This window comes from Choloepus didactylus, chromosome 22 (assembly GCF_015220235.1).
Source record: "Choloepus didactylus isolate mChoDid1 chromosome 22, mChoDid1.pri, whole genome shotgun sequence".
In the NCBI taxonomy this organism is placed as follows: Eukaryota; Metazoa; Chordata; class Mammalia; order Pilosa; family Megalonychidae; genus Choloepus; species Choloepus didactylus.
Genome location: NC_051328.1, coordinates 13,013,943 through 13,041,160, shown reverse-complemented (window position 1 = coordinate 13,041,160; position 27,218 = coordinate 13,013,943). Strand labels below are relative to the sequence as shown.

At 48.5% G+C, this 27,218-nt stretch overlaps 2 protein-coding genes across 2 annotated transcripts in view; one reads left to right on the top strand and one right to left on the bottom strand.

Annotated features, from left to right (window-relative positions):
* Positions 1–1,148: 1,148 nt before the first annotated feature.
* Positions 1,149–15,599, bottom strand: LOC119518878 (testis, prostate and placenta expressed). The gene is made up of 7 exons (XM_037816307.1): positions 15,377–15,599; positions 3,702–3,763; positions 3,237–3,411; positions 3,015–3,076; positions 2,768–2,832; positions 2,405–2,437; positions 1,149–1,316 (listed from the first exon to the last, which is right to left on the bottom strand). The coding sequence occupies exons 1-7, from the start codon at positions 15,597–15,599 to the stop codon at positions 1,286–1,288; spliced, it is 651 nt and encodes a 216-aa protein (XP_037672235.1). The 3' UTR covers positions 1,149–1,285.
* A 5,453-nt stretch (positions 15,600–21,052) lies between these two features.
* CNGB1 (cyclic nucleotide gated channel subunit beta 1) overlaps positions 21,053–27,218 on the top strand; it is a 68,395-nt gene continuing 62,229 nt past the window's right edge. Inside the window, exons 1-8 of the mRNA XM_037816390.1 lie at positions 21,053–21,229; positions 23,529–23,586; positions 23,817–23,889; positions 24,615–24,732; positions 24,862–24,904; positions 25,111–25,147; positions 26,796–26,871; positions 27,148–27,187. Of these exons, the coding sequence (XP_037672318.1) occupies positions 21,053–21,229; positions 23,529–23,586; positions 23,817–23,889; positions 24,615–24,732; positions 24,862–24,904; positions 25,111–25,147; positions 26,796–26,871; positions 27,148–27,187 (622 nt within the window). The remainder of the gene's footprint in view (positions 21,230–23,528; positions 23,587–23,816; positions 23,890–24,614; positions 24,733–24,861; positions 24,905–25,110; positions 25,148–26,795; positions 26,872–27,147; positions 27,188–27,218) is intronic.

Here is a 27,218-nt window from a genome sequence, read left to right as displayed (position 1 = left end):
CTTCCTTTCACAGGAGGGGTTTGGGGGTGGTATATTGATGGGCAAATGATGGTTACTTCTGATGCTGTGTGGTAGAGCAGACAACTTTTTGCTTAGATGTTACATTCATTGGTGGTAGCTTAGGGAGGAGGGAACTTTCTTCTCCGAGCAGCCTCGGGGACCCCATCCAGGTTCATGCCTCTATACCCTGCTGCTTCACAGGAAACAAAGCCCACAGGCCTGGCCCGTTCCCGGGAGCCTGCTTGACCCCTTCAGGGAGTTCTAGGCATGCTGGGATGGCGAGGGCTGCACAGGGAGGCATCCAAAAACCGCTTTTTTTTTTTTTAACTGTGAAATATAACATATATACTGAAAAGTGATAACTTTCAAAGTGTGATTTAAAAAGTAGTTAGCAAATTTCAAAGAATGTTGTGGGTTACAGTTCCACAATTTCAGTTATTTCCTTTCATATATACAGAAAGGCGATAACTTTCAAAGCACGATTTAACAAGTAGTTATAGAGCAAATTCCAAACAATGTTATGGGTTACCGTTCCAGCACGTCAGTTATTTCCTTCTACCTATTCTAGTACCCTAGAAACTAAAAAAAAAATACATAGTTATATAAAGGTTCAGCATTCATAATCCTTTGTTAAATCCTATCTTGTCTGTTGCTGCCCCTCCCTCTCGTTTGATCACTGTCTCAAACTTCAGGGATATCTGAGCAGTGACCACCCTAACCTGTTCATACTGAACAGCAGTGTCGACGTCATGGGGAAGGGGGATGCATCTGGTTGATATTCTTGAAGAGGATAATACCTCTGGGCAAAAACCGCCTTCTAATTCCCCTTACTTAGGGCCCAAATTCAGGGGTTGAGGGGGTGGGGCTTGGGTGTGGGGCTACAAGCAGGGGACAGGGGTACAAGGAAAACCCAAGTCCCAGGCCTGCCCCTGCACCCCATGCCCAGCTGGGTCTTGGGGCTCAGACCCTGACTCTCCTCCTGGGGTCACCAACATCTCCCTTCAGCCTCCCCCCGACTAGTCCTCCAGGTTTTGGGATGGGGCAGGCAAGGATAAGACCCCTTCATCCTGAGGCTGTAACCCTGCCCTGGCCCCTGAAATAAACACACACACACACACACACACACACACACACACAGGCCTGGTGCGTCCCTGTGTGGAAGCATTAGGTTTATTTCCAGTCAGCGTGAACTCCTGGGGAGATGGGTAGTGCCACCATATGCCCTCTGTGGGGGGACTTAGGTGGCATGGTCTGGAAGCCTGAGGGTCAGCCTCCTTTTCGTAGATTAATGCCAGGGAGTCAGGTAGTTGACACGACTGTGGAGAGAAACAGGGGTGAGGTGGGGGCCTCCTGGATGTCCTGAGAAAAATATCAGGCTGCTCTTCTCTAGGCCTCCCCCCAAAGCTCACCTTCATGCCTTTGAGGCACTGCCTTTCTGTAGCTTATTCAATGGCTCCCTATTTCCATCTACATGATTTCAGCTACTCTGCTTGACTTTCAAGCTCGGTGAACTTCCGGTGTGTTTCATCCTTATACCCCACTGATCCCAAACCATGTATTGCTTTACTCATCTTTCACTGATTTAGTAAAACTAATCTGTCAAGCATTACAATTTAACAAACAGAAAGCATGCCCTTGTGTGTGCATGGGGAGGGGGAAGGCAAACTTTTCGTTGTTAATTATAATGCCATAGTCTGGGTGCCATAAGATAGGGCTGTACATGTGATGAGCAAGTTGAGGGGGTGTGGGGGAGGGGGGGAGGGTCAGGGAAGACTTCAAGGAGGATGGGACATCTGAGCTGGGGTTTAACGAGTGAGGAGGAGTTTTTCAGGCAGAGCAGGGAGGACAATCTAGGCATTGGAGCAAAGCTGTGGGGTTGTGCTTGGTGGGGTCTGGTGCTGCTGAAGTATAGAAAGTGGGGCGGGAAGGGTGGAAGATGGCCAAAGGATGAAGATGCTTGAATATCTTCCCCTCCCATACTCTTTCGCACCTCCACGCCTTTACTTGTGAGGTGACCCTGCTCTGACGCTCACCCTCTTTCATCACCTGTCCACATCTTGGGAGGCAGATTCTCCATCCTGTTCCTCATTTGGTTTATATGTCTGTTTGCTCTTCTGGCCCCTGCTTTCCTCCCACTAACTCTGCCTATCTGCCTCCTCCGGGCCAAACGGGGTGGGACCCCACCCCCCTAGGTGGGCTGCGCTTTTGCCTGGCGCGGATCTCTCCGGAGGGAAGGAGCTCGCGCCCCCTGGCATCACAAGGAGGGCACCAGTGCCCGGGCGCCTCCCTCGCGAGCTCGGCGGGTGGAGGGGCTTCTGAGAACCCGCGGAGCCCAGCGGCGGCCCCGGGGCTGCCCCCGCGGGGGCGTGGCCGAGTGCGGGGCGCGGCGGGGTCATCCCCCTACCTGTAGTCGGAGCCGAAGCGTCGGAAGGTGTTCCTGGGAAAGAGGGGGGAGCGTGCGCTGGGATCCGGAGGGGCGGACCTCGCCGGGAGCCGCACGCCCACCCGGGAGCTGCACCTGTTCACCTGTTCGCTCCGAAAGGGGGCGTGGCCAGGGACCGAGAACAAAGTGCTCCGTTTGGTAGGAATTAAATATTTGTTCATTTCGAAATCGCAATTTCCTTGCGGTGTATTGGATGCAATCATTTTTTTTTCCCCCAGGTCGCCCGCATTTTCAAGAGCTACTAGGTGCGCGCTGGGGACAGCGGCTAAGGCCCCACCCTGCCTCCTCCCGGATCTGGGGTCCCGGGTGGGTGACGTTACTCACAGGGTGTCGAAAGGCAGGGGCTTCTGTCCGTAGCGCTGCAGGCTGGGGTTCTGACTGAGGCAATACTGGGGCGGCCCAGAGGGAGGGGGGTGGGGGTGGGTCGGGGAACAGGGGCCCACGGACCCCTCGCACACGCCCTACACAGCGCCCCTAGCTGGGGATCTTGGCCCCGGGGACTGGGCGGCCCCACTGTCAGCCGCTCCGCACCAGGGCCCCCGAGGACGGGTCAGCACGCAGCGCTCCCTACCCGCCAGCTCTGGGTCACGTCCGGCTTCAAGTGCCGCACCGCGTAGCCGCTGAAGCTCTTGACTGCGGAGATAGAGCCCTTCCTGGGTCCCCAGCCCGGCCCCCAACAAGCCCCTCACTCCCGCCCCTAGAAGCAGCCCGTCCGCTCCCACCCCCCGCCCCAGCTCCGCGGACCCGCAAATCCGCAGCCTCCCAGCGCGTCCTCTGCGCCCGGTAGACCGACCCCTCTTGTCCAGGCAGGGCAGCTTCAACTCGCCGGCCGCGGACGCGAAGCGGGACCAGTCCTCGACGGCGCGCGTGAAGCAGGGCCAGTTCACCCGGCTGATGCCCGGCGCGACCGGCGCCAGCTTCCCCTGGAGGTGCCTGTCTCGGAGCTTCTGGCCGGTGGCCGTGATGTCCTGCCAGGGCGACAGGGTCAAGGCCGCCGGGTCGGTGCGGAAGCCTGGGGGTGGGGGCGTCCCAGACCACCCCGTAGGCGGGAGCTGACACTCTTCCCATCTGACAGGAGGGCGTGTCTGAGGCGAGGGCTGGGGACGTGCAGGCGCATCCCAAGCAGGCAGCAGAGCTTAGGTTCTGGAAGGGATGAGCCCAGGACCTGAGTGCTTGGGGCTGGGGGTTGGCAGGGGCTTGGCAGGGGCTTTGTTCCTCTCCCCTGAGCAAACTCAGGGCCAGGGCAAAGGACACTCACCAAGCACTGCAGGGGTTTGTTGGGGACACCCAGGAGTGTGAAGTGGGCATTGTCAAACTCATCTGCAGAAAGAAGAAAAGGGAGAAGTGGGTCTCAGTCATTGGTGCTCATATCCCTGCACGTGAGACATTTGGTTCACATTGGACTTTATTTATTTATTTTTTTTAATTTGAGAACTTTCAAAAATCTAAGATAAAGTAAGTATTCATATCTGACCCCTTCCAACAGACTAAACACCAAATAGATAAAAGATTCCAGTGTAAAAAATGAAACCGCAAAAGTCCTAGAAGAAAAAATGGGCATATTCCTTTATAACCTTGGAGTGGAGTTTCTAACTCTAATTCAAAATCCAGAGGCCTTACACACACGTACACACAGAGAGACTTCTTTGGGATAGGGGTAGAAGGCCACAGTATCCTAACCTCTCGGTGGTGTCTACAATGGCTCATTAGATTCTTTGTAGGTGACATATTCTCTCTTTGCCCAGCAACTGCCTAAGCTGTCACTGTGGACTGGATGTGGTATGGGGTGGGGGGAGGTGTCTCAAAGTCCAGGGCCCCTGACCAGAGACTCGGCCTCCTAGCGTTAGGAGGGTGAAGGGACAGTGTGTGCCCCTGCACTGAGAATGTCATCAAGCTATGAAAGCTCAAGGCTTTATACTGAGTGAACCCTAACATGTTGGTTCTGGATATGATGACGTGTCCTTCAGTGGTTTGGTTCTGATAAGGTGCATTGGCCTTAATTCATACACACAAACTGTAAAGCTCTAATTGGGGAAGTGTGGGGTACTTTGGTGATCAGATGAAGGGCAACTTCACCCCAAAGAATCAATGTTAGAACCAAGGCCTGAAAATGACTTCAGCTTGCCTTGTTTTCCTGCTCATCCCAGTAATCCTGCCATGCCTCACCTTCCTCTTTCCAAGCGCCCTCAGTCCTATCCCCTGTACGGCCATTCTCATTCTGTTCAGCACAGCTCCCAATCTGACCAACCCCCCCACCTTTCCAGGCATTCCAAAACCCTTTCTATGTGGAAAAAAAAAAAAAGTCCAGAATCCTTAAAGAAACAATTAATAACCCTGACTACATAAAAATAAACTTCTGCATGGCAAGAACAACATAAGAAAAGTCAAGCGCGTAGATGGAAAAAATATTTCCAGCTATATTACCGATAAGGGGCAATTTCCCTATACAGAAAGAGCTTCTAGGGAAAAATGAATTGAAAAACAAGTAAACAACATGTACAGGTGGTTCACGCACATTAAAAGAAGTGCAAATGTCCCCTAAACATATGAAAAGATGCTCAGCCTCATTCATGATAAGATAAATGAATGTTCAAAGTAAGATACCAGTTTTCACCTATCAGATTGGAAACAATCCTGAAGTCATTGAAGTCATCAGGAAATAGGCCTGAGGGGATGAAAACTGGTAAAATTCCATGGAGGGCAATTTGGTATTATCTATCAGAATTATAAATTCATGTACTTTTTGACCCTCACGATTGTGCTTCTAGAAATTTATTCTGCACAAGTAGGAAATGAGGCAAGTAGAAAGTCACCCATTTCAGCACTGGTTGGAAATGACTGGAACCAATTCAAGTGACTGACAATAAAGGACTGGTTAAATAAACTATGGTACATCCTCCTCATGGTGCCATTAAAGATAAATTGATCCCTTCACAGTAATAACTTTCAATGTGAATGGATTAAACTCTGCAATTAAAAGGTACAGAATGGTAGAATGGATTTAAAAATATGACCCAACATGAAGGTTGAAACTGACTGTGTTCAAACTTCAACTTCCATGTGAGGCCAAGGGAAGAGATGTTTATTTGGTGTAGGATCTATATCTACTAAATGATATAACTTCTACAGTCTGTTCAAACACTACAATTACATGGAACTTTGAATAGGAAGTGAGCTGTGGTAGGTCTATATAGATCAGAATGAAATAGCAACACATACTAAAGTGATTTGGGTGGAGAATAAAAATATGTATTCGGGGCCCCCTGAAGAGCTGGAGAGAATGCAGAGGTGTTGGACTTCCTCATCTGGATCATTGCTGATGTTCTCACAAACAATGGGGACTGACGGCTTGACATGCTGAGCCCTCTGTCTTGGGGCTGGCCCCTATGAAGCTTGTTGCTGCAAGGAGAAGCTAAACCTGCTTATAACTGTGCCTAAGAGTCTCCCCCTGAGTGCCTCTTTGTTGCTCAGATGTGGCCCTCTCTCTCTAAGTAAGCCACCTTGGTGGGTGATCTTGCTGCCCTCCCCCCTACGTGGGACCTGACTCCCAGGGGTGTAAATCTCCCTGGCAACGCAGGATATGACTCCTGGGGATGAATCTGGACCTGGCATTGTGGGATTGAGAACATCTTCTTGACCAAAAGGGGGATGCGAAATGAAACGAAATAAAGCTTCAGTGGCTGAGAGATTTTAAATGGAGTTGAGAGGTCACTCCGGTGGACATTCTTACACACTATATAGATAACACTTTTTAGGTTTTAGTATATTAGAATAGCTAGAAGTAAATATCTGAAACTACCAAACTCCAACCCAGTAGCCTTGACTCTTGAAGACAATTGTATAACAATGAAGCTTACAAGGGGTGACAGTATGATTATGAAAACCCTGTGGATCGCACCCCCTTTATCCAGTGTATGGATGGATGAGTAGAAAAATGGGGACAAAACGTAAATGAAAAATAGGGTGGGATGGGGGAATGATTTGGGTGTTCTTTTCTTATTTTTATTTTTTATTCTTATTACGATTCTTTCTGGTGTAAGGAAAATGTTCAAAAATAGATTGGGGTGATGAATGCACATGCACAACTACGTGATGGTACTGTGAACAGTTGATTGTACACCATGGATGATTGTATGGTATGTGAATATATCTCAATAAAACTGAATTTAAAAAAAAATCACCCAACGATATGCTGTTTACAGGAGACTCATCTTAGACCCTGTGACACAAAGAGACTGAAAGTGAAAGGGTGGAAAAAAATATTCCACACAAACTGTAATCGAAAGAAAGCTGGGGTAGCTATACCAATTTTGGACAAAATACACTTTAAATGCAAAGATGTCATAAGAGATAAAGAAGGACACAGTTTATTAATAAAAGGGATAATTCACCAAAGAAGAAATAACAATTTTAGATGTTTATGCACTCAATCAAGGAGCTCCAAATACATGAGGCAAACATTGGCTAAACTGAAGGGAGCAATAGACACATCTACAATAGTGAGAGACTTCAATACACCTCCCTCTTCTATAGATAGAACAACTAGACAGAGAACCAATAAGGAAATTGAGAATCTAAACAATATGATAAATGAATTAGATTGAATAGACATATATAGATCATTACAACCCAAACTACCAGGATACACATTCTTCTCTAGTGCCCATAGAACGTTTTCCAGGATAGATCATATACTGGGGCACAAAACAAGGCTTAATAAATTTAAAAAGATTGAAATTATTCAAAGCACATTCTCTGACCACAATGGCATGCAACTAGAAATCAACCACCACAAAGAACCAGATCTTTCACAAATATATGGAGGTTAAACAGCACACTCCTAAACAACCAGTGGGTCAAAGAAGAAATTGCAAGAGAAATTGATAAATATCTAGAGACTAATGAAAATGAGAACACAATATATCAAAACCTGTGGGAAGCAGCAAAGGCAGTGCTGAGAGGGAAATTTATAGCTCTAAATGCATATATCAAAAGCAAGAAAGAGCTAAAGCTAAAGACCTAACTGAACAGCTGAAAAGGCTACAGAATGATCAGCAAACTAACCCTAAAGCAAGTAGACAAAAAGAAATAACAAAGATTAAAGCAGAAATAAATGAGCTGGAGAACAAAAAACAAAAACAAAAACAAAAACAAAAGAAAACAAAAAAAAAAACAACAAAAAAACAATAGAGAGAATAAATAAAACCAAAAGCTGGTTCTTTGAGATAGCACTGACAGACCCTTAGCTAGACTGACAAAGTAAAAAAGAGAGTAAGACCCAAATAAACAGAATCAGAAATGAGAAGGGGATAATTGCCACAGATCCCAAAGAAATTTAAAAAATCATAAGAGGATACTAAGAACAACTGTATGCCAACAAGCTAGATAATTTAGAGGAAATGGACAATTTCCTAGAAACACATGAACAACCTAGACTAACCCAAGAAGACGCAGAAGACCTCAACAAACCAACCACAAGCAAAGAGACCCAATCAGTCATCAAAAATCTTCCTACAAATAAAAACCCAGGGCCAGATGGTGTCACAGAGGAATTTTACCAAACTTTCCAAAAAGAATTGACACCATTCCTGCTCAAATTCTTTCAAAAAATTGAAGAAAAAGGAACACCTAACTCATTTTATGAAGCTAATATCACTCTGATACCAAAACCAGATAAAGAAACTACAAAAAAGGAAAACTATAGGCCAATCTCCCTAATGAATATAGACGCAAAAATCCTAAACAAAATACTTGCAAATTGAATCTAAAGGCACATTAAAAGAATTATATACCATGGCTAAGGGGGTTCATTCCTGGCATGCAAGGGTGTTTCAACATAAGAAAATCAATTAATGTAGTTCAACACATTAACAAATCAAAAGGGAAAAATCAAATGATCATCTCTATAAATGCTGAAAAAGCATTCGACAAAATTCAACATCCCTTTTTGATAAAAACACTTCAAAAGGTAGGAATTGAAGGAAACTTCATCAATATGATAAAGGGCATATATGAAAAACCCACAGCCAGCATAGTACTCAAAGGTGAGAGGTTGAAAGCCCTTTCCCTAAGATTAGGAACGAGACAAGGATGCCCACTGTCACGTCAGTTATTCAACATTGTGCTAGAAGTGCTAGCCAGAGCAATTTGCAAAGATAAAGTAATAAAAGGTATCCAAATTGGAAAGAAAAAAGTAAAACTGTCGTTATTTGCAGATGATATAATCTTATATTTGAAAAATTCTGAGAATTCAACCACAAAGCTACTTGAGCTGATAAATTCCGTAGAGTGGCAGGATATAAGATTAATACACATAAGTTGGCAATGTTCCTATATACTAGTAATGACCTAACTGAAGAGGCAATAAAAAAAATTCCATTCACAATAGCAACTAAAAAAATCAAGTACCATAGGAATAAACTTAACCAAGGATGTAAAAGACTTCTGCACAGAAAATTACAAAATTTTACTAAAAGAAATTTAAAAAGGACCTAAATAGGTGGAAAAATATTCCATACTCATGAATATGCTCTAAATATTGTTAAGATGTCAATTCTACCCAAATTTATCTACAGATTCAACACAATCCTAAACCAAGTCCCAACAACCTAATTTGCAGACTTGGAAGACTAGTTATGAAATTTATTTGGAAGAGAAAGGGGTCTCAAATTGCCAAAAACATCCTAAAAAAGAAGAATGAAGCGGGAGGACTTATACTCAGACTTTGAAGCCTACTCTAAAGCTACAGTGGTCAAAACAGCATGGTATTGGCATAAAGATAGATATACAAATTAATTCTGAGTGAAATAACTCAGACACAAAAGTAAAGATATTGTATGTTACCGTTTCTATGAACTAGCTGAACAATATAAAATCAATATCTTGTAATGTAAGAATATTGGGGACTCAGTGATAGACAGTAGCTAGTGAGGGGGAATGATAATCTAATAATCAATGGAATTGAATTGAGAGTTCAGAAATAGACCCCCAGAAATATGGTCGACTGATTTTTGATAAGGCCCCCAAATCCACTGCACTGGGACAGAACAGTTTCTTCAACAAATGATGTTGGAAGAACTGGATAGCCATAACAAAAAGAATGAAAGAGGACCCTACTTCACCCCCTATACAAAAATTAATTTAAAGTGAATCAAAGACCTCAATGTAAGAGATAGTATCATAAAATTCCTAGAAGATAATGTAGGGAAACATGTTCAAGACCTAGTATTAGGAGGTCACTTCTCAGACCTTACACCCAAAGCACAAGCAATGAAAGGAAAAATGGATAAATGGGAACTCCTCAAAATTCAAAGATTCTGTACCTCAAAGGAATTTGTCAAAAAGGTGAAGAGGCAGCCAACTCAATGAGAGAAAATATTTGGAAACCATGTATCTGATAAGAGACTAATATCTTGTATATATGAAGAAATCCTACAACTCAACAATAGTACAAACAGCCCAATTATAAAGAGGGAAAAAATATGAAAAGACATGTCTCTGAAGAGGAAATACAAATGGCTAAAAAACACACGAAAAAATGTTCATCTTCCCTAGCTATTAGGGAGATGCAAATCAAGACCACAATGAGATATCATCTCACACCTGTAAGAACGGCTGCCATCCAACAAACAAGAAACTACAAACGCTGGAGAGGATGTGGAGAAATTGGAGCTCTTTTTCATTGCTGGTGGGACTGTATAATGGTACAGCCACTCTGGAAGACAGTTTGGCGGTTTCTCAGAAGACTAGATGTTGAACTACCCTATGATCCAGCAATTCCACTTCTCGGTATATACCCAGAAGATTTGAAAGCAGTGACGTGAACAGACATTTGTACACTGATGTTCACAGCAGCACTGTTCACAATTGCCAAGAGATGGAAGCAACCCAAGTGTCCTTCAACAGATGAGTAGATAAACAAAATGTGATATATACATACGATGGAATACTGTGCAGCAGTGAGAAGGAATGAGGTCTCGAAACATATGGCAACATGGATGAACCTTGAAGATATAATTCTGAGTTAAATAACTCAGATGCAAAAGGAGAGAAGTTGTATGTTATCACTTCTATGAACTATCTGAACAATGTAAAATCAATGTCTTATAATGTAAGAATGTTGGGGACCAAGTGATAGACAGTAACTAGTGAGGGGGAATGATAATCTTATATGTTCAGATAATGTTAATGATGGTGAATTCAGATAGGTGTGGTAATGGGTAGGGATGACGATTGTTTGTTAGTGGGATTGTAAGTATCAGAGCTGTACTAAAGGCAAATAGGAATGAAAGGGAATGCTTAAAGGCAAGTTTCTCACAGATCAGCACCACAAATATAGATAGGTGCTTGCATGACATACTTCTAAGGTATGGCATTGGCACAGAGAGTGTACAACAGAAGAGTACATGGGAAAAATCTACACATTGCCTACTAGGGACTATAATTAATAGGACTACCATATTAGTATTACATAGATACTATGGACAAGTAATTGGGGGCTGACAAGAGCTGCGAGATGTTTTGGGTCATGAGAATTGTTTAAAATGGAGAGTGATTAGGATTGTACAACTGAATGATGGTAGTGTGAAATATGGATGGATTATTATGGATATAACATATACTATGTGAACTTAGGAACCCCCTACTTTATAGTTGGATCCTCGAAACTAAGGCTTGCTCTGGTGAGACTCATGGCTGTAAGGAGGAGGCTAAGCCCATCTATAATTGTGCCTAGGAGTCACTTTTAGAGAACCTCTTTTGTTGCTCAAATGTGAACTTTTTCTCTCTAAGCCTAACTCTGCAAATAAATTCATCACCCCCCCCCCGACGTGGAACAGGACCCCCAAGATGAATGAGCCTTCCTGGCGATGTGGGACATGGATTCTGGGAATGAGCCTGACCCTGGCATCAAGGGATTGGGAATGCCTTTTTGACCAAAATGGGGGAAAGAAAGGCAACAAAATAAGGTTTTAGTGGCTAAGAGAATTCAAATAAAGTCAAGAGGTTGTCCTGGAGGTTACTCCCATGCAAGCTTCACCTAAATAGGCCAAATGACCACAATATGATAAGCCCAAGTCAACAATAGTCCCCAAAATCTTATAGAATACCCAGATCCCTATCTGAGACTCTATAAAAGTTTCACTCACTAAGTTTATTCGTTAGGAACTTAAATCCTTCAGAGAGCTCCTATGTCAGGTAAGTCCTGAAACCCAGATGCCATAGCCTCTTCAAGAACATCAACTAGATGTGTCCCCTTTGCTCATAAGGTTGCCACCCCTTTTCAACATGAACAGGTTAGGGTGGTCACTGCCTAGACATCACTGAACATCAGGAGAGTGATTAAACTAGAGAAAAGGTTAGCAACAGACAAGAAAGAATTTAATAAAGAATTATGAATACTAAATCTTTATATAATTTTCTTTTTCTTGGTTGCTAGGGTATTAGAATAGTTAGAAGGAAAGAATCGAAATGGTAAAACTGTAACCCATAGCATCCTTTGAAATTTGTTCTATAGCTACTTGTTAAATTGTAATTTGAAAGCTATATCTTTTTGTATATATGTTAGATTTCACAATAAGGAAATAACTAAAACTGTGCTACTGTAACTCATAAACACTTTGGAAATTTCCTATGTATCTATTTGTTAAATCATACTTTGAAAGATATTACCTTTTTGTATATACATTTCATAATAAGGAAATAACTGCAACTGTGGAATGGTAATCTGAAACAGTCTTTGAAATTTGCTCTCTAACTACTTGTTAAATTGCACTTGAAATCACTTTTATGCATATATGTTATATTCTACAATAAAAAATATGATAAAAAATTGAGATGGAAATGACAATAGGATGTCACTATGCACCTATTAGAATGACTAAAATACAACAAACTGACAGCACTCTCCACTGGTGAGTATACAGAGCAATAGGAACTCTCATTCACTGCTGGTGGGACAGCCACTTTCGATTAGTGGAGCCAGGAGTATTCAGGTCACCATCTTGACCAATCATCAAACTTGGCCACAGGTGTAGAGGGACAATCTGACGTTATGTTCTGGTTTGCTAATGCTGCCATTATGCAAAATACCAGAAATGGATTGGCTTTTATAAAGGGGATTTATTAAGTTACAAATAGCCTAAGTTCTAAGGCCATCAAAGTGTCCAAACTAAGGCATCAACAAGAGGATATCTTCACTGAAGGAAAGGCCAATGGCGCCAGAACACCTCTGTCAGCTGGGAAGGCACGTGGCCTGTGTCTTCTGGTCCTTTTCTCCCAGTTGCATTTCAAAATGGCTTTCTCCAAAATGTCTCTGGGCTTCTGTCTCTCTTAGCTTCTCTCTCTCGGCTCCTGTGTATCTTTGCTTGTTCTCCCAGGGCATTTCTCCCTAAGTGTCTGGGGGTCCTCTTAGGTTCTCCGGGACAACCTCTGGGCTTCATCTCTTAGCTTAGCATCTCCAAACATCCTTCTGTCTGCATCTCCAAGCATCTTGAAGCGTCAGCCCTGTGTTGGCTCCTGAGCTCTCTTAAGTACTTCAGTGAACTAATCAAGACCCACCCTGAGTGGGCGGGGCCACACCTCTACGGAAATAACCTAATCAAAAGGTCTCATCTACAGTTGGGTGGGTCACATCTCCATGGAAACAATCTAATCAAATGTCCACCCTAATCAAAAGACTAATAAGTCTGCTCCCACAAGATTGCAGTAAAGGACATGGCTTTTGTGGGGGCATAATAGATTCAAACATGTTATATGCCTCCTGATGGAGCAATATGGCAGGCACAGCGTCCGTCACCTATGAGGGAGTCTTGTGATGTTTAATTGGCTAATCCAGCCTGTAAACCCAGCTTCTAGTTTATAGAAATTAGATTAACAAGGTTTTAAATGGCACCACGAGGTAAAAATGGGAAGTGGGTGGGCAGTTTTAGATTAAGACTAAGGAACATCACAACTGATTGCCAAGCACATTCCTGGATTGGATTCTGGTTCAAAAAAAATTTTTTTTAACTATAAAAGGCATTTTTGGGATAATTGGGGAAATTTTTAAATGGATCAAATATTATATGTTATTCCCAATTTTCCTTGGTGTGATCAGGGTACCGCATCATGAAAGAGGGTGTCTTTATCATTGGGAGCTGCTTGCTAAGGTATTTAGGGATGAAGTGTTATAATATCAGCAATTTAGTTTCAAATGGTACAGCAAAAAAAAAAGTGCACGTGCGTGTGTGTGTGTGTGTGTGTGTGTGTGTGTGTGGAGAGAGAAGTGGCGGGGGAGGGAAAGAAGGCCAATATGGCAAAACATTAATTGATGAAGCAGGTGGAAGGTAAATATGTTCATAACACTATTCTTACAACTTTTCTCTCTGTTTGAAAACATTTTAAATAAAAAGTTGGGGAACAAAATATGTTTGTATTTGCATTAGTAAACAATGAAAGGATACGCTAGAAACTAAGAATAGTTACCTCCTTACCCAGGCTGCTACCAAATCGTGTTGGCTTTATCTCCCAAGTACCACCCCAATCCCTCCCACTATAATGCCTTCACTGAAGACTGTGCTGCCCTCCAATTCCTCCGGACCCCAAATACTCTGGACTCTGCCCCCACCAACCCCCTCCCCGCCCCCCCAAATGCTCAGGCCTCTCTTCTGCTACAAGTCCTCAGAGGTTCTTAATTTCTTCCAGAGAAAGTCCAGGCTTCTGAGCTTAGCAACAGGATCCTTCCTAGCTGGAATCTTCATCCCCAGCCTCATTTTCTGCCACCCCCACAAACACTTTCTTCCATCTAATCCAGACACCTCGTGCAGATTTTCCCTTCCAGCCTTTGCACATGCCGTTCCCTCTGGCTGTAAAGTGCCTTGTTTCCCTGGAATCTTAGCACAGGGTCAGGCCCCAAAACAGGCACTTCATAAATGTGCTGGAGTGAATGAGTGTGCATGTCTGTATGCACACCCACCTCCACACCCAAGCTCCTCAACTGACCAGGGCTGTTCCTTGGGTCTGTGAGCCCTTTCCCCCAAAGCCTCATGCGTCCTCGTCTCGCCCATGGGAGGTGCAAGGAGGGTTTTCCCTTCTTTTGCCCTGTGGCTGGGCAGAAGTTGTCATCATTGCTGTTATCACTACTCCTACCAGTGCAACTGCCAACCTCTGCTCAGTCTCCCACCGCTAATAAAAACAATACCCGCCTTACAGGGCCCCTTGGCCATCCTCAGACTCATCCTTGCAATCCAAAGGCTGGCAGAGCCACGGTCTCTCCTGGGCCAGGATGAGCCTGAGTGAGCAAAGACCTGCTGGGGCAGGGCCGGGTGGAGGCTGGGCCTGGGATGAGGACTGGGACAAGGACTGAGATGAGGACAGGGATGGGCCAGGCCAACTCCATCTCCACCGCTGCAGGCTCGTTCCCGCCAGTGCTTCACTTTTCCAACTGGGACAGTTCTAAGCGCTTTCCAAAATTACTCCTCAAGGGAGTGCAGTCAGCTGAGGCACCCCCTACTTTGAGTGATTTGAGGTTGGGGGATTTTAAACCGAGGAGCCCAGCTCTCTCTCTGGTTTCCGTGCAGAGGCTGAGATACACAACCATAGCCATGATATCAACAATGACGTTTACTGAGCACATGCTTTGTGCCAGGCACTGGGCTAGGGGCTTCCCACGCCCTATCTCATTTTAACTTCACACTGCCAAGTGTGGTAGGCCGTTACTGTCCCCATTTCCCGATAAAGGACCCGAGGCTCAGAGAGGCCAAGTGACTTGCAGAAGTTTCCTGGGCAGGGGATGGCAGAGCTGGGACTAGCCCCTGTGGCCCCTTCATCGGGCACTCCTGGCTTTTCCCTGCGAGCTCACTCCCCCTGGCACACAGCCTCCCCCCTCCCCCAGAGCCAGAGGGGGGCCAGCGCCGATGGCAGCGGCCGGCCAACAGGTGGGGTGGAGGGGCCCACCTTTGCAGCAGTAGGTGGAGGACTGGCAGTGCTCGTCAGGAAGGCAGGCCTTGACCGTGTCCATGTCCATTCGCCGCAGGGTGGGCAGGGCCGGGTGGTAGAGCTGCCGCTTCACGCCAGCCAGCATGTTGCGCTGCCGCTCCACGGGCAGCAGGATGGCCGGGGACGCGTACACGAGGGTGGAGCCGTCATCCCAAGGCACCAGGTCGATGATGCGGGCCATGGCTGGGGGGCAGAGGGCACTGAGGGGCACCCCCTGGGCTCAGGCCAGCCTGCCTCCCTTCCATCTGGGACCTTGGCCAAGGCTGGTTTGTCTGTTCAGCAAGCATTTATTGAGTACCTACTGAATGCCAGGGCCTGTTCTTGAGGAGCTCCCCAGGTGGTAGGAGGGATGTTCAGACAACAGAAACTGGCAGACACACATGTGATGTGCTAAGGATTGTGACTGAGGTCAGTACAGGGTGTGCAGTGGGGGAATCGGGGCAGTCAGGGAAGAGTCTGGTAGAGAAGGCATTTGAGTCTGAAGTAATGTGCAGAAAGAGGCAGCAGCAGGTGGGTGTAGAATGCAGCTCAGTGTGCCATGTGCTCTGGGTGACTAAGATGGGTTTGGGGGCCCTAGCTAAGGTATCTGGCCTTTACCCCAAATTCTAGAGAGACATAGAAAAGTTTTAAAGAAGGAAAAGGAATGATAGATTTGAACTAGGAAAACTTTGCTGATTTCCCAGTCCTTCCCTTTTAAAAGCAGATATTTCCAGGAGACTTTCAGTCATTTACACTTTAGTAAGAATTTGTTAACTTAGATTGCTTTCTTTCTGACCCTGAGTTAGAACACCTGAGAGATTGGAGGTGGTAGGTAGGTGGACAGGAGGAGTGGGAAAGGGCCTGGGGAAGAGGCCTGGGGAGGCTGCCTCAGGGCTTGGAAGAGGAACACTGAGAGGAGGGAAGAAACGGCCCCTGCTTCTGACTGACAACAGCTACCTCACTTGCGGGTCCCGGGCTGTGGGTGAGCAGGCTTATAACGAATTTCTGCTCGTCCAGCTGCTCAGAGGAGTGAAGAGGGACCCAGTGCCTTATGGGACAGCAGGAGAATAAAGGAAAATTCTCCAGAGACAATGCCCATTGTAGCCTGATTGTGAGAACACTCACTTCTCTGCAACCCTGGCAACCACAGGCTTCCCGCACATGGGCGACACCCTTTCAGCCTTCCCAAGAGGCTGCTGCGTCTCGGGCCTCAGTACAATCAAGGCATGCTGGGAAATGTCAGGCAGGGAGCAGGGGCTCCCTGGAGATGGCCAGGCCAGGCCATGCTGGCCAGCGCTGGCTGCTGAGCCCACCTCCAGCTGAGTGACTCTGGACTCAGGGCCTTGGGGCTCCCAAATGTGTTAGACCCTGCTATTAGGGGTGCCTGTGAGCTGGGAGACCTCTCCCCTCCTCCTAAACTTCCAGGGAAGAGGACTGCCTGCCCCAGCCCTGGGACTTACAGAGTAGAGATTAGTGCTGGTCAGTCTCCAGGGTCAGCATAAGGGGATCAGGGAGACTGGTGGCCTCAGCAGGCCAGGGATTAGCGGGTGATAGTCCCCCGCACCCACCCACCCCAGGCCAGCAGCCTCCCTCCCTCCTGGGGGCCACTAGGGCTTGAGCCCAGCACCCCTGGAACTGCCTTATGCTTGATCAAAACCATCAGAGATGGATCCCAAGGGGAAGAAACCTTGGGAGAGACACACTTCTTTGCATATATTGGCATGTGCTTTGCATAACCTGCCCCAGCTGCTGAGCCCAGCAGGTCTGGGGCCCCCACAGTGAGATTCGTGCAAGATTTGGTTCCCCATTTGCTCCATGTAGCCCCAGATCCTGCTCCTCATCAAAAACTTTCCCAGAGTTGACTCTCCTTGCCATCCCAGCCCCTAATTAATTTAACTCTTAAAGCTATAAAATATAACAGAATACAGAAAGGGCATGAATATCTCATTTGACTAATAATTGATAGTAAGAAGCCTGTGATACTACCACCCAGGTCAAGACATGGAGCACTATTTTGGAAAACAGTTTGGTAGGTTCTTAAACCTGAATTTAGGATAGGATCCAGCAATTCTACCCCTAGGAATCTACTCAAGAGAAATGAAAACATAGGTCCATGCAAAGATTTGCATGTGATGTTCACTATGTATTTTAGCCCCAAAGTAGAAAATTCCCTACACCCATCAGCTGATGAGCAGATAAAAAAACTGTGGCATACCTATACAGTGGAATAACTTTTGACGATAAAAAGGAACAAAGTACTGATACATGCTACAACATGGATGAATCTTAAGGGAAAGAAGCCAGTCACAAAAGATCCCCTATTGTATGATTCCTTTTATATGCAATGGCCATAATAGGCAAGAAATAGACAAAAAGCAGATTAGTGGTTGCCAGGGCCTGCAGAGGTTGGGAGAGAGAAGAATGGGGAGTGACTGCCAATGTGCATGGGGTTTCTTTTGGGGGTGATAAAAATGTTGGGTTATGGTGATGGTTGCACAACTCTGTAAATATACTAAAACCCATTAAGTTGTACATTTTAAAGGGGTGAATTTTTATGGTATGTAAATTATATCTCGATTAATGCTGTTAAAAAAAAAGACATAGATAGCCTTTTGCCTTTTGTTAAAGAGCAGCTAATATCGATATATTTATCTTTACCTCACAATCCAAAAACTTGGGGCTTCCCATGGCCCATCAACTAAAACCCATGGTGGACAAGGCCCTACACGATCTGGCCCTGCCCACCTCTCCACCTCATGGCCCACCACCCTCCTGTTCACCTGCTAAACTCCAGCCCCCTTTCCCTTTCTGCTCCTCAGATGCAACTGAGCTCATCCTGCCTCAGGGCCTTTGCACTCCCTGTGGTCTCTGCCTCGGAGCACTGTTTGCCCAGGTCTGACAAGAAAAGCCCTTTCTCTACCTCTCTCTTTCCCAATCTCTACCTCTGCTCTTTCCACCCATTTAAAGATGGCCCCACCCCATTTCTCTGCCGTGTTTATTTCTTTTATGGCACTAAGCAAAATTTGCAGTGTATATATTAGTTTTTATGCTTTTTTATTTCTGTCTTCTCCATTGGGATGTAAGCTCCGAGAGAACAGGTCCTAAGTCTGTCTTGCTCAGTGTGCCAAGGCGGGCATGCTGCTGGGCTCACAGGAAGGGCTCAAGAAAAATTGCTGCATTCCTGTCACCTCCCTCGGCCCCTCCCCGCTGAGTACCCTCTGTCACTGGGCCTCTGTGTCTCACACCCCCTCCCCATCAGGCTACGTTTCCTCTTTACAGTCTGACCTTAGTTCCCAGGCAGACTCAGAGGCAGTCAGTCATCTTGACAATCCTTGGGCCCCTGCAACCCAAGCTACAGAGGCCAGAGAGAGCCTGCCGAGTTCCAGCATAGAGCATGCTTCCTGCACTGTGGGCGGAGAGTTGACAAGTCCCTGCCACTTCGAGGAGTCTCCCAGAATCACTTGGGGCCTCCAAGTCGACAGCTTTTGTCAGCCATGCTGGTGGCTTGGCCAAGGTGTGTGGGGAGCCAGGCCTGTCCCCATGGCACCCCATGGTGCTCCAAACCTGTGCCACGTGGGACCATTTCCTTAGGGCCAGGTCCCTGCTAGCCCCTGTGTGTGTGGGGAGCTGGGCATCAGCCTCCTCTCCTCCACCCCCACCCCCACTTGGCACCTGCTAATCCTTTGCAGACAGCCCGGCTGCTGCCAATTAATCCCCCCTGTGTCCGTGATGCCCGGTGGTGAGTGGCAGGGAGAAGGCAATTCCCGGCTGGTGGTCAGCATCTGAGCAGGTAACTCATGATGGGGTGGAGGCACGGTGGGACCCCTGTGGGATCCCCATGCTCTCCTTCTAGCAAGGGTTTTAGGCATGAAGAAGCAGGCAGTGGCTGGGAAACTTGGGGTCTCCCTCTCCCCCAGTGGGGCCCAAAGTTTAGCATGCATCAGGATTTCCAGGGCTTGTGAAATGCAGAGTCCAGGTCTCCCTAGAGGTTTGGGAGTCCTAGGAATCTGCATTGTAACCAATCCCTAGAGGATTCTGAAAAATCATGGTGGTCCCAGCACCATAGTCCTCTTTCCCACCTGCTCCCACATCGAGGCAGAATCAGCAGGGACATGGCCGAAAGGTGGGAGGGCCTACAAACAGTTGGATCCAGGAGGAAAATGACTGAATCTAGGGGTAGAAGAAAATTGGGGGTGGGATAGGCTTCCCTAGTCATTTCCAGAAGGTTCCAGAATGCAGGCCAGAATTTCCTCCTGCTGGGAAAGGGTCTGCAGGCCTGGTCTGCAGAAGAGGCCAGCTCGCAACAAATGTCAGTATACTCAGCTTGGCCATTTTCTGGATGTTTTACTTGGGCAAGTCTGTTAACCTCTCTGTGCTTCCACTTCCTTAGCTGTAAAATGGTGATGAAAATACTTACGTTACTGGGGTGGGACTGGGGCTGGGGTGGAGAAGGAGAATGGGTGCTGCCAGGAGCGAGGTGCACTTAGCTCGGTTCTGGTTTGCAGGGAGCGCTCCCACTGTAACCTCCCGTGGCTGGCTGGGGTCATTGGAATCTGCCATCCCAAACATGGGCTCTGCTGACCTTGGAAATCACTGTGCCTACGCCCCACCCAACAGCAGTTGGAAGCCCAGAGGGGCCATGTTTGTCTCAAGTTCCCCTTTTCGGAGGCTGAACCAGGGGTCGGACTCCCCACCCCCACCTCTCATGGGAGAAGCTGGGTTGCTGCGGCCAGAGCAGGGCCAGGGCCGGGGCTGTGAGCAGAGGTGCTGGCTGCGTGTTGAGGGGCTGCGGGGAGCTGGGCGCTCGGGTGGGGGTCTTGGGCTCTGGGCTTGTCCTTTTCAGCCCAGGAATGAGGACCCTGGCAGAGGAGGGGCACAGAGGCCTTCTGCTGCCTCCCCAGCTGCCCATGGCCAGGGAGGGGCAGGGACAGCTGTGTCGCTGGGGAATTGCCTCGGCAGGGCCCTCCCTGGGCCTGGCAGTCTGCATGTGTTGAGCTGCGTGGTGCCCACTTGGGCAGACCATGCAGCAGGCCTCCAGTCATGAGGGCAGGGGATCTCCATTCCTTGGAGACAACTGATACCAGAAACTGAACCCATTTAAGGTGGGACTAAAATATCATCATAAACCATGATAAAGAGGTTTAACTGGCATTTTATCTTAAAAATTAAAAAAAAATCATGAAATAGCTTTATTCTTATATTAAACAAAACAGATTTCCATTCATATGCTACTTCTAATGTATATGTCTTTAAATTTACAATGGGATTATGCTGAACATGATATTCCACAATTGGTGTTTTCATGTGACACCACAGGACAGTCACAGTCATCATTTATTAGGCCCTCTAGTTCCCATAGACTTGCTTCTTTCTTTTTAGTGGCTCCATATTATTCCACTAAATAGGTGTATCAATTTGTTTAATATGTGTCCCTCTTACCAGTGCACATTGATGGACATTGGGGGCTTTTCATCTTTTGCTATGTGCCCTTTGTTTTCGGGCTTGGGTATTTCGATCAGTTACAATTGCAAGAGTATTTTTAAAGGTGAGGAGTGGAAAGGGAAATGTGCAGTCCACAGACATGGCACACAAATGGGGGGAGCAGTAGGGAGCACCATGGTGAGGCCTAAAAGTCTGTCCCTTATAGGTGTCAAGATGTTGGGCTGGGTCCAGAGGGTGCTGCCTCAGCCCCCCGGGACCCCTCAGAAGACAAGGCCGGAGCAGGAAGAGGGCACAGAGCCAGAGCCCGAGCCCGAGCCCGAGCCTGAGCCGGAGCCAGAGCCGGAGTCTGCAACAGCCCCCACGGAGGCTGAGCTAGAGGATGAGCCCCTGGTGAGAAGCAGAGGGCAAGGAGGGGCGGGCTGGTCCCCCACTCAGGGACTTCTCAGCTTAGACCACTGCCCCCATTGTCCTTCCACAACAGGGAAATTTGGAGCCAGAAGGAAACATGGAGATCCAAGTCCTGGAGAGTGGACAGGGCTTGCCCAAAGCTAACTTTTTCTATAAAGAAGTCCAGAGAGTAAATATTTTAGGATGTGTGGGCCATGCCATCTCTGTTAATTACTGAACTCTGCCATTATAGTGTGAAAATAGCTATAGTCAATACATAAATGAATGAGCATGGCTGTTTCAATAAAACTTTATTTACAAAAACAGGCAGCAGACCTGTTTGCTGGGCCATAGTTCGCTGACCTCTAGCATCTGTAACAGTGCTACTGAAAGCAGCTGGTCCATAAACTTCTTGTTACTGTTTCATGATGGGAAGGGAATTGGATTGGGCCAGAATGTCAACCTACTATATTGTCACATGTTTTATAGCAAGACTTTCTCAGTGAAGTAGTGCATTGATTTACATTCAGGCACACACTGTTTATTCATCCTGGATCAGTAACAAACTGTTTGCAGACTGGCATTGGTCTGTGGATCATACTTTGTACAGCTTTGCTCCAGAACTTCCTTTTAAGCACATCAAAACTTGACTAGTCTATGTCCTATCCATTCAGGAGCCCGAGGACAACTAATTCAGCATCTTTATTAAACGGATTTTAATTTGATTTCTAATTGACGCCAGGCCCTGTGCTTGATGGGGGCATACAGATGAATAAGGCATGACCCCTGGGGGTGAGCAGCTCATTCTTCTGGGATGACAGAGGGGATGTGGTGAGCTCCAACTTTGGCCTTAGCTGTACCCTTCTGGGAGAGTGAAATAAGCAAGTCAGACTGAGAAAATTAGAACTTGGAGGAGGGAGAGTCATCTTAACTTTGGAGCTTGGAGTACTTCACAGACATAGAGGGCTGGGCAGAATTTTCACTGGAGGAGATGGAGGGGTGGGGCATTCCTGGCAGACGATAGTGCAGGGTATATTTAGGAAACAGTGAGCTACCCAGGTATAGGGTTTGTGTGCATTTGTGTGTTTGCATATACAAACGTGCATGCACATATGTTGCACCTTGTGTCCTTCTGTCCTTGATGTGTGTCTGTGTGAATAAATGTGTCCGTATGCAAATGGGGTTTGCATGCCCATGTATGCACATTTATATGTATGTATCTGCACATGCAGGTATACATACATATAGGTTTGCATGTGTGTGTACACATGTGGACTGTGTCTATGGTTCTGTGTCTATTTGTGGTGTGCTAATGTGTACATTCTGAGTCTGTGAATGTAATCATATTCTTTACGTGTCTTTATATTTCTGTGCATGTGTATATATGCACATATTTGCATGTCTGTGCATGTGTATCTGCATGTTTTGTCTGTGCATGCATACTCATGTACATGCATTTAGATAGATGGTTTGTACATCTGCATGAATACGTGCATGTGTGTGTATATGCATACTTGTGTGTCTGTGTATGCATGCAGGTATGGGTATACATGTGTACATCTCTGCATGCACAAAGGTGTGTATGTGCACACAGTGTTTGTCTTGCCTGTTTGCATGTGTATGTGTGCCTGGGCACATGTGCATATATATGTGCAATATGTTGGGTGCCTGTCTGGGCACATGTATGTATACACACATGTGCTTATTTTTGCACATGTACACATGTTTAGATTTCTGCTCATGGTTGTGGGTCTGTGCATGTGTGCACATTTATGTTTGCCTGTATATGCACATGTATGTGACTGTGTGTGCACATCTGTGCACATGGTAGCAGGAGCTACAGCTGCAGAAGCACATGAGAGACAGATGGCAGAGGCTGACCCCTACCTGGCTACTAGAGGGGAATGGAAGGCTTGGTGCGGAAGGAGAGGGAGAACCGTAGCTGGGGATGGTGAGGTGGGGGCAGCTCCTCTCACCTCCCTCTTACCCTCAGCTTGCTTCAAGTCTTGTAACTAACTGCTCCTCCCTCCCCTCAGAAGGCCGCTGAAGTGGAGCAGCTCCTCTGGGATGTGATAGGCCTGGGAGGCTACCTTGGGGGGTGTGAGGAGGGACATCTGGGGCTGGGAGGAAGGAGTGTCCCCAGTAGAAAGCGAGGTCTCCGGGATTTACAGAGATGATGGTGAGACTAGATTTGTGAAGCCTTGGGGGTGAGGGTGGGGTCCCTGATGTGTGTCAGGGGCCGCCCCTGCCTGAACGAAACTGGTCTCCGTGAGGACTTACTGGTCCTGTTTGAACCCTCCAGCCACCTGCAGAGCCATTCGAGGGGGAGGCGGAGGCCGCGGCAGGCCCAGGCCCTGGGGGTGAGTGCCGGATGCCCAGGCTGCCAGGGCAGGGGGCTGAGGTCTCCCCTCAGAGATGAGGAAACTGAGGCTCACGGGAGCTAAGGGTGGGCTTCTGGGGACTTCCCAGCTGAGCTGAGCTGTTCTGACCCCCTTGGGGTTCCTCCCCCCTCCCCTGCCTCTGACTTGTCCTCCCCTACAGGGTAGAAGTGGGGCCTTTCTGATCTAAAGTATGAGAGACTCTTTTCCAGAGACCCAGGCACTGGCCGCTACTCCACCCACATCCCTCCAGGCCCAGGTCGCTGTGTTTCCAGAAGCAAACAGGTACCCCACTGCCTTCTGGCCCCAGTGGGGTGTTGGTGGGGGAGGGCTCTGCACTCAGATCTGCGGCCTTCCCAGCCAAAGACCTGGAGCATCCGGGGAGGGGGCCGAGGGGAGCTGTGGGCAGAGCGTGGGGGTCTCCTGGGCCAGACAGACAACGTGACCGAAAGAAAGGGAGGGTGGGAGCTGCAGCTCAGAGCCCCTCTCAGGGGCCAGACCTTCCACTGTGGCCCGCACCTCTGATCTTCCCAACCACACCAAAAATCCAGACTTCTGCATAGTCACCCATTGGGCTCACACTCTTTAGACCATGGTGCTTGTCAAAGCAAGCATGTCTGAGACTGGGGGTGGCCTTGGGCAGCGAGGCTATGACCCTCAGATTTCACCCACAATTTAGCCCACAAGGGAAACACTCCCAGGAAACCCTCTGCCTTTCTGGAACACAGGATCTGTGTGGAGTTGAGGATGGGGTTCCCTGGAGTCAGGCTAGTGGGGGAGGCAGGATTTTAGAGAAAACTCCACTGCTCTTGACCAGGCACCCAGTTAGTGTTGACGTGTCCACTTTCTGGAGAGGGACCCAAGGCTCAGAGGGGGAAGAGTCGTGATTGAGCTCTCACAGAGGGAGATGGGCCTTGGAATTCAAAGCCAGTTCTCTCGGGTGCTGGGCACTGCCCCGGGCCAGGGAGGGGAGGCAGGCTGACGGCAGGCCCGTGTCTGTGCCCCGGCAGTGCCAGCAGCCGGGTGCTGACTTGGCTCAGGAGGGGCATGGAGAAGGTGGTCCCGCAGCCCGTCTACAGCACCGGGGCAGCCCCCAGCGCCACTGCTGCCTTGGAGGACCCTGCTGAGGTGCCGCTGGGGCTGGGGGCCGAGGAGGGGTCGGGGGTTGGCTGGGGGAGGGGTGGGTGGGAGGCGGCCCAGCCTGGGCTCTTGACTCTGTTTTCTGCCCATGTCTGTCTGTCTGTCTGTCCCCGGCAGGCTGGAGCACAGGTGCTTGGGCATTGCGGCACTGGGGGCCCAGGTAAGGCCAGGAGGCAAGATGGCCTTTCCAGGTGGGGGGCTCAGGAGCTGAGGGCTGGGCCCTGCCCCTGGGGAGAGTGCAGGGGGCCCGGAGCTTCTCACCCACCTGGCCCGGGGTTGGGACCTGGGTCTGAGCCGGGCTCTCGGCACCGGAGCAGCCCTCCCGCTGCTGACGGTTTCTATTTTCTGTCCCTGCAGGGTCTGCAGATGGACCCAGTGAGGCCCGCTGGGCCCAGGACACCGGGTGAGTCCCCTCACTGACTGCTGGTGTGGGAGCCCCTGAGCCTTGTCTGTAGCACATGTGGTGGGAGGAACATGCATCTAGAGCTGAAGGTCTTGGGTTCAAGAGCGGGGTCTACCACCACCTTGGTGGGTGACCTTGAACATGTCTGTTGTTCATTCTAGACTAATTTTCTCATCTGTAAAATGGGGGCAAAGGCCCTGTCTTGCCCAGGGGAAGTCATGCTGATTCTGGGGAGATCCCTGGGTGGGTGTCACCTTCTGAGATGAGGAGGAGGTGTGGACAGGCTCCTTAGAGGTGGGTTTCATGGGGGGGGGGTGGCTCTGTGTGGAGCCTGGGGGCAGGATCTGGACCCCAGAGGGCCATCGGGGTGCCCTGGCTGCCCCACAGCTGGCAACAGCTTCTGACTTCTCAGAGCTGACTGAGGGGAGTGGCTGCCTCATCAGCGGACAGCAGGCTGGCCAGGGACCATGTGTGGCAACCTGGGGTGCTCATTTCTCACTCCGGGGAGGGGCCCCGCTCAGTTCCAGCAGCCTTTGCCCTGCAGGAGGGTGGGCCCGGATTGGCCAGATCCTCCAGTTTTTCAAGAGAAGTTAGAAATTTAGATTTTTATGTAAAATCCTTAATTCTTAGATGTTATTAACTGATTAAAAAGTTTTCAGAACAATGTGGGTCCCCAAAACAAGTCTGCAGCCTCTGGTTTGTAGTCTCTGCTGGGAATCCAGTAATACATTTACCACCATTCACCCCATTCATTCATGCCTTCACTCATTCATTCATTAGACTGTTGGCTCCTTGAGGGCTGGGGCTCTTTGTCTTGGTCGCTGCTGGACGCATGGTGCCCGGCATAAGGCCCGCTGTGGAGGAGAGCTCTGCCCATTCTGGATGAATGAATGGACGAGTGGGTGAATCTACGCAGTCACACATTCATTCATTCATAGCTCCAGCTCTCTGTTTCTTTTGTCCTCTTAAGGCTGCCCAGGTCCAGGGGTCCCCAGGGCCACTCTGCTGCTTTGCGGGGCCAACAAAGCAATTTAGGATGAAGTCACCCAGAAGATTTGCCAGCTTTCTTTTCGCCCAGACTCGGGGAGTGGGCTTCCCTGGGGAATCAGAGCTTCCCCAAAGAGGGTGGGTCTGCCTAGAAGCCAGATGAGTCTGGGACCCAGTGTCTGTCCCCAGGACCAGCTACGTAATTTGCGGGGCCCAGGGCAAAATAAAAATGCAGGGCCCCATGTTCAAAAATATTAAGAATTTCAAGGCTGTGACATTAAACCAAATACAGGGCCCCACTCCAGAAGGGGGTCGCACAGGTGGCGTCCCATGACACTGACCCTGTCTGTCCCAGCCACAGGAGGCCCCTCCCCCAGTGCTGCATTCAGGTCCCCAGGCAGCCCCTGCTGCCCCAGGAGGCCAAGGCTGGGCCTGTTGTTCTAGAATCTGGATAAGCTCTGGGTCAGGATTTGAGGTTGGCCAGAGTGCCACCCCCCACCCCCAACCCTCGGGGCCCTTAGAGGCCATCCAGTGCAAGGCCCAGCTGTGCCGAATGGCAGCCAAGGGCCAGGAAGGGCTGGTCCAGGCCGGGGCCCCCAGGGGGTGGGACAGTGGGGCTGGCTCCTTCAGGCCACTCCGCTGACCACTGACCCCTCCACAGGCTGGGACCCTGGCTGCTCAGGTGGCTCGAGCAGAATCTGGAGAAAGTTCTGCCTCAACCTCCAAAGACCTCCCAGGTGAGTCGAGGAGAAGGCGGAACGGTCAGCTGACCACGTGGGAGGGTTTTCAAGGCTCCAGCAAAGGCCTGCCTACCCCAACAGGCCATCCCTCCCCCTGGGGCCCACAGAGGAGGTGCTCTCCTCCCCCGAGGGGGCCTTGATGTGGTGGAGGGTTGGGGGGTTGGAAGGGTGGAGCCCCCCTGCTGCTTTTCCCAGGCTAGGGCAGCGCCATCAGCATGGGAGGTGCACAGGGGTTGCTTTGACCCGTGACCTTGCTCCCTGTTTATGATCCAGGGCTGGAGAGATGAGCCTGCAGATGCTTCCTCAGGCCCAGGTACACTGGGAGGGGAGCCTCGGAGGGGGCT

What these genes read in the sequence shown, in the direction of transcription:
- LOC119518878 (XM_037816307.1), bottom strand. Translation starts at nt 15,599, where the DNA reads ATGGCCCGCATCATCGACCTGGTGCCTTGGGATGACGGCTCCACCCTC. An exon ending in GCCCTGCCTGGACAAGAGGG is followed by an intron (nt 3,077 to 3,236) that starts GTCGGTCTACCG and finishes CTATCTCCGCAG; the next exon opens with TCAAGAGCTTCAGCGGCTAC. An exon ending in CGCTTCGGCTCCGACTACAG is followed by an intron (nt 1,317 to 2,404) that starts GTAGGGGGATGA and finishes TTCTCTCCACAG; the next exon opens with TCGTGTCAACTACCTGACTC.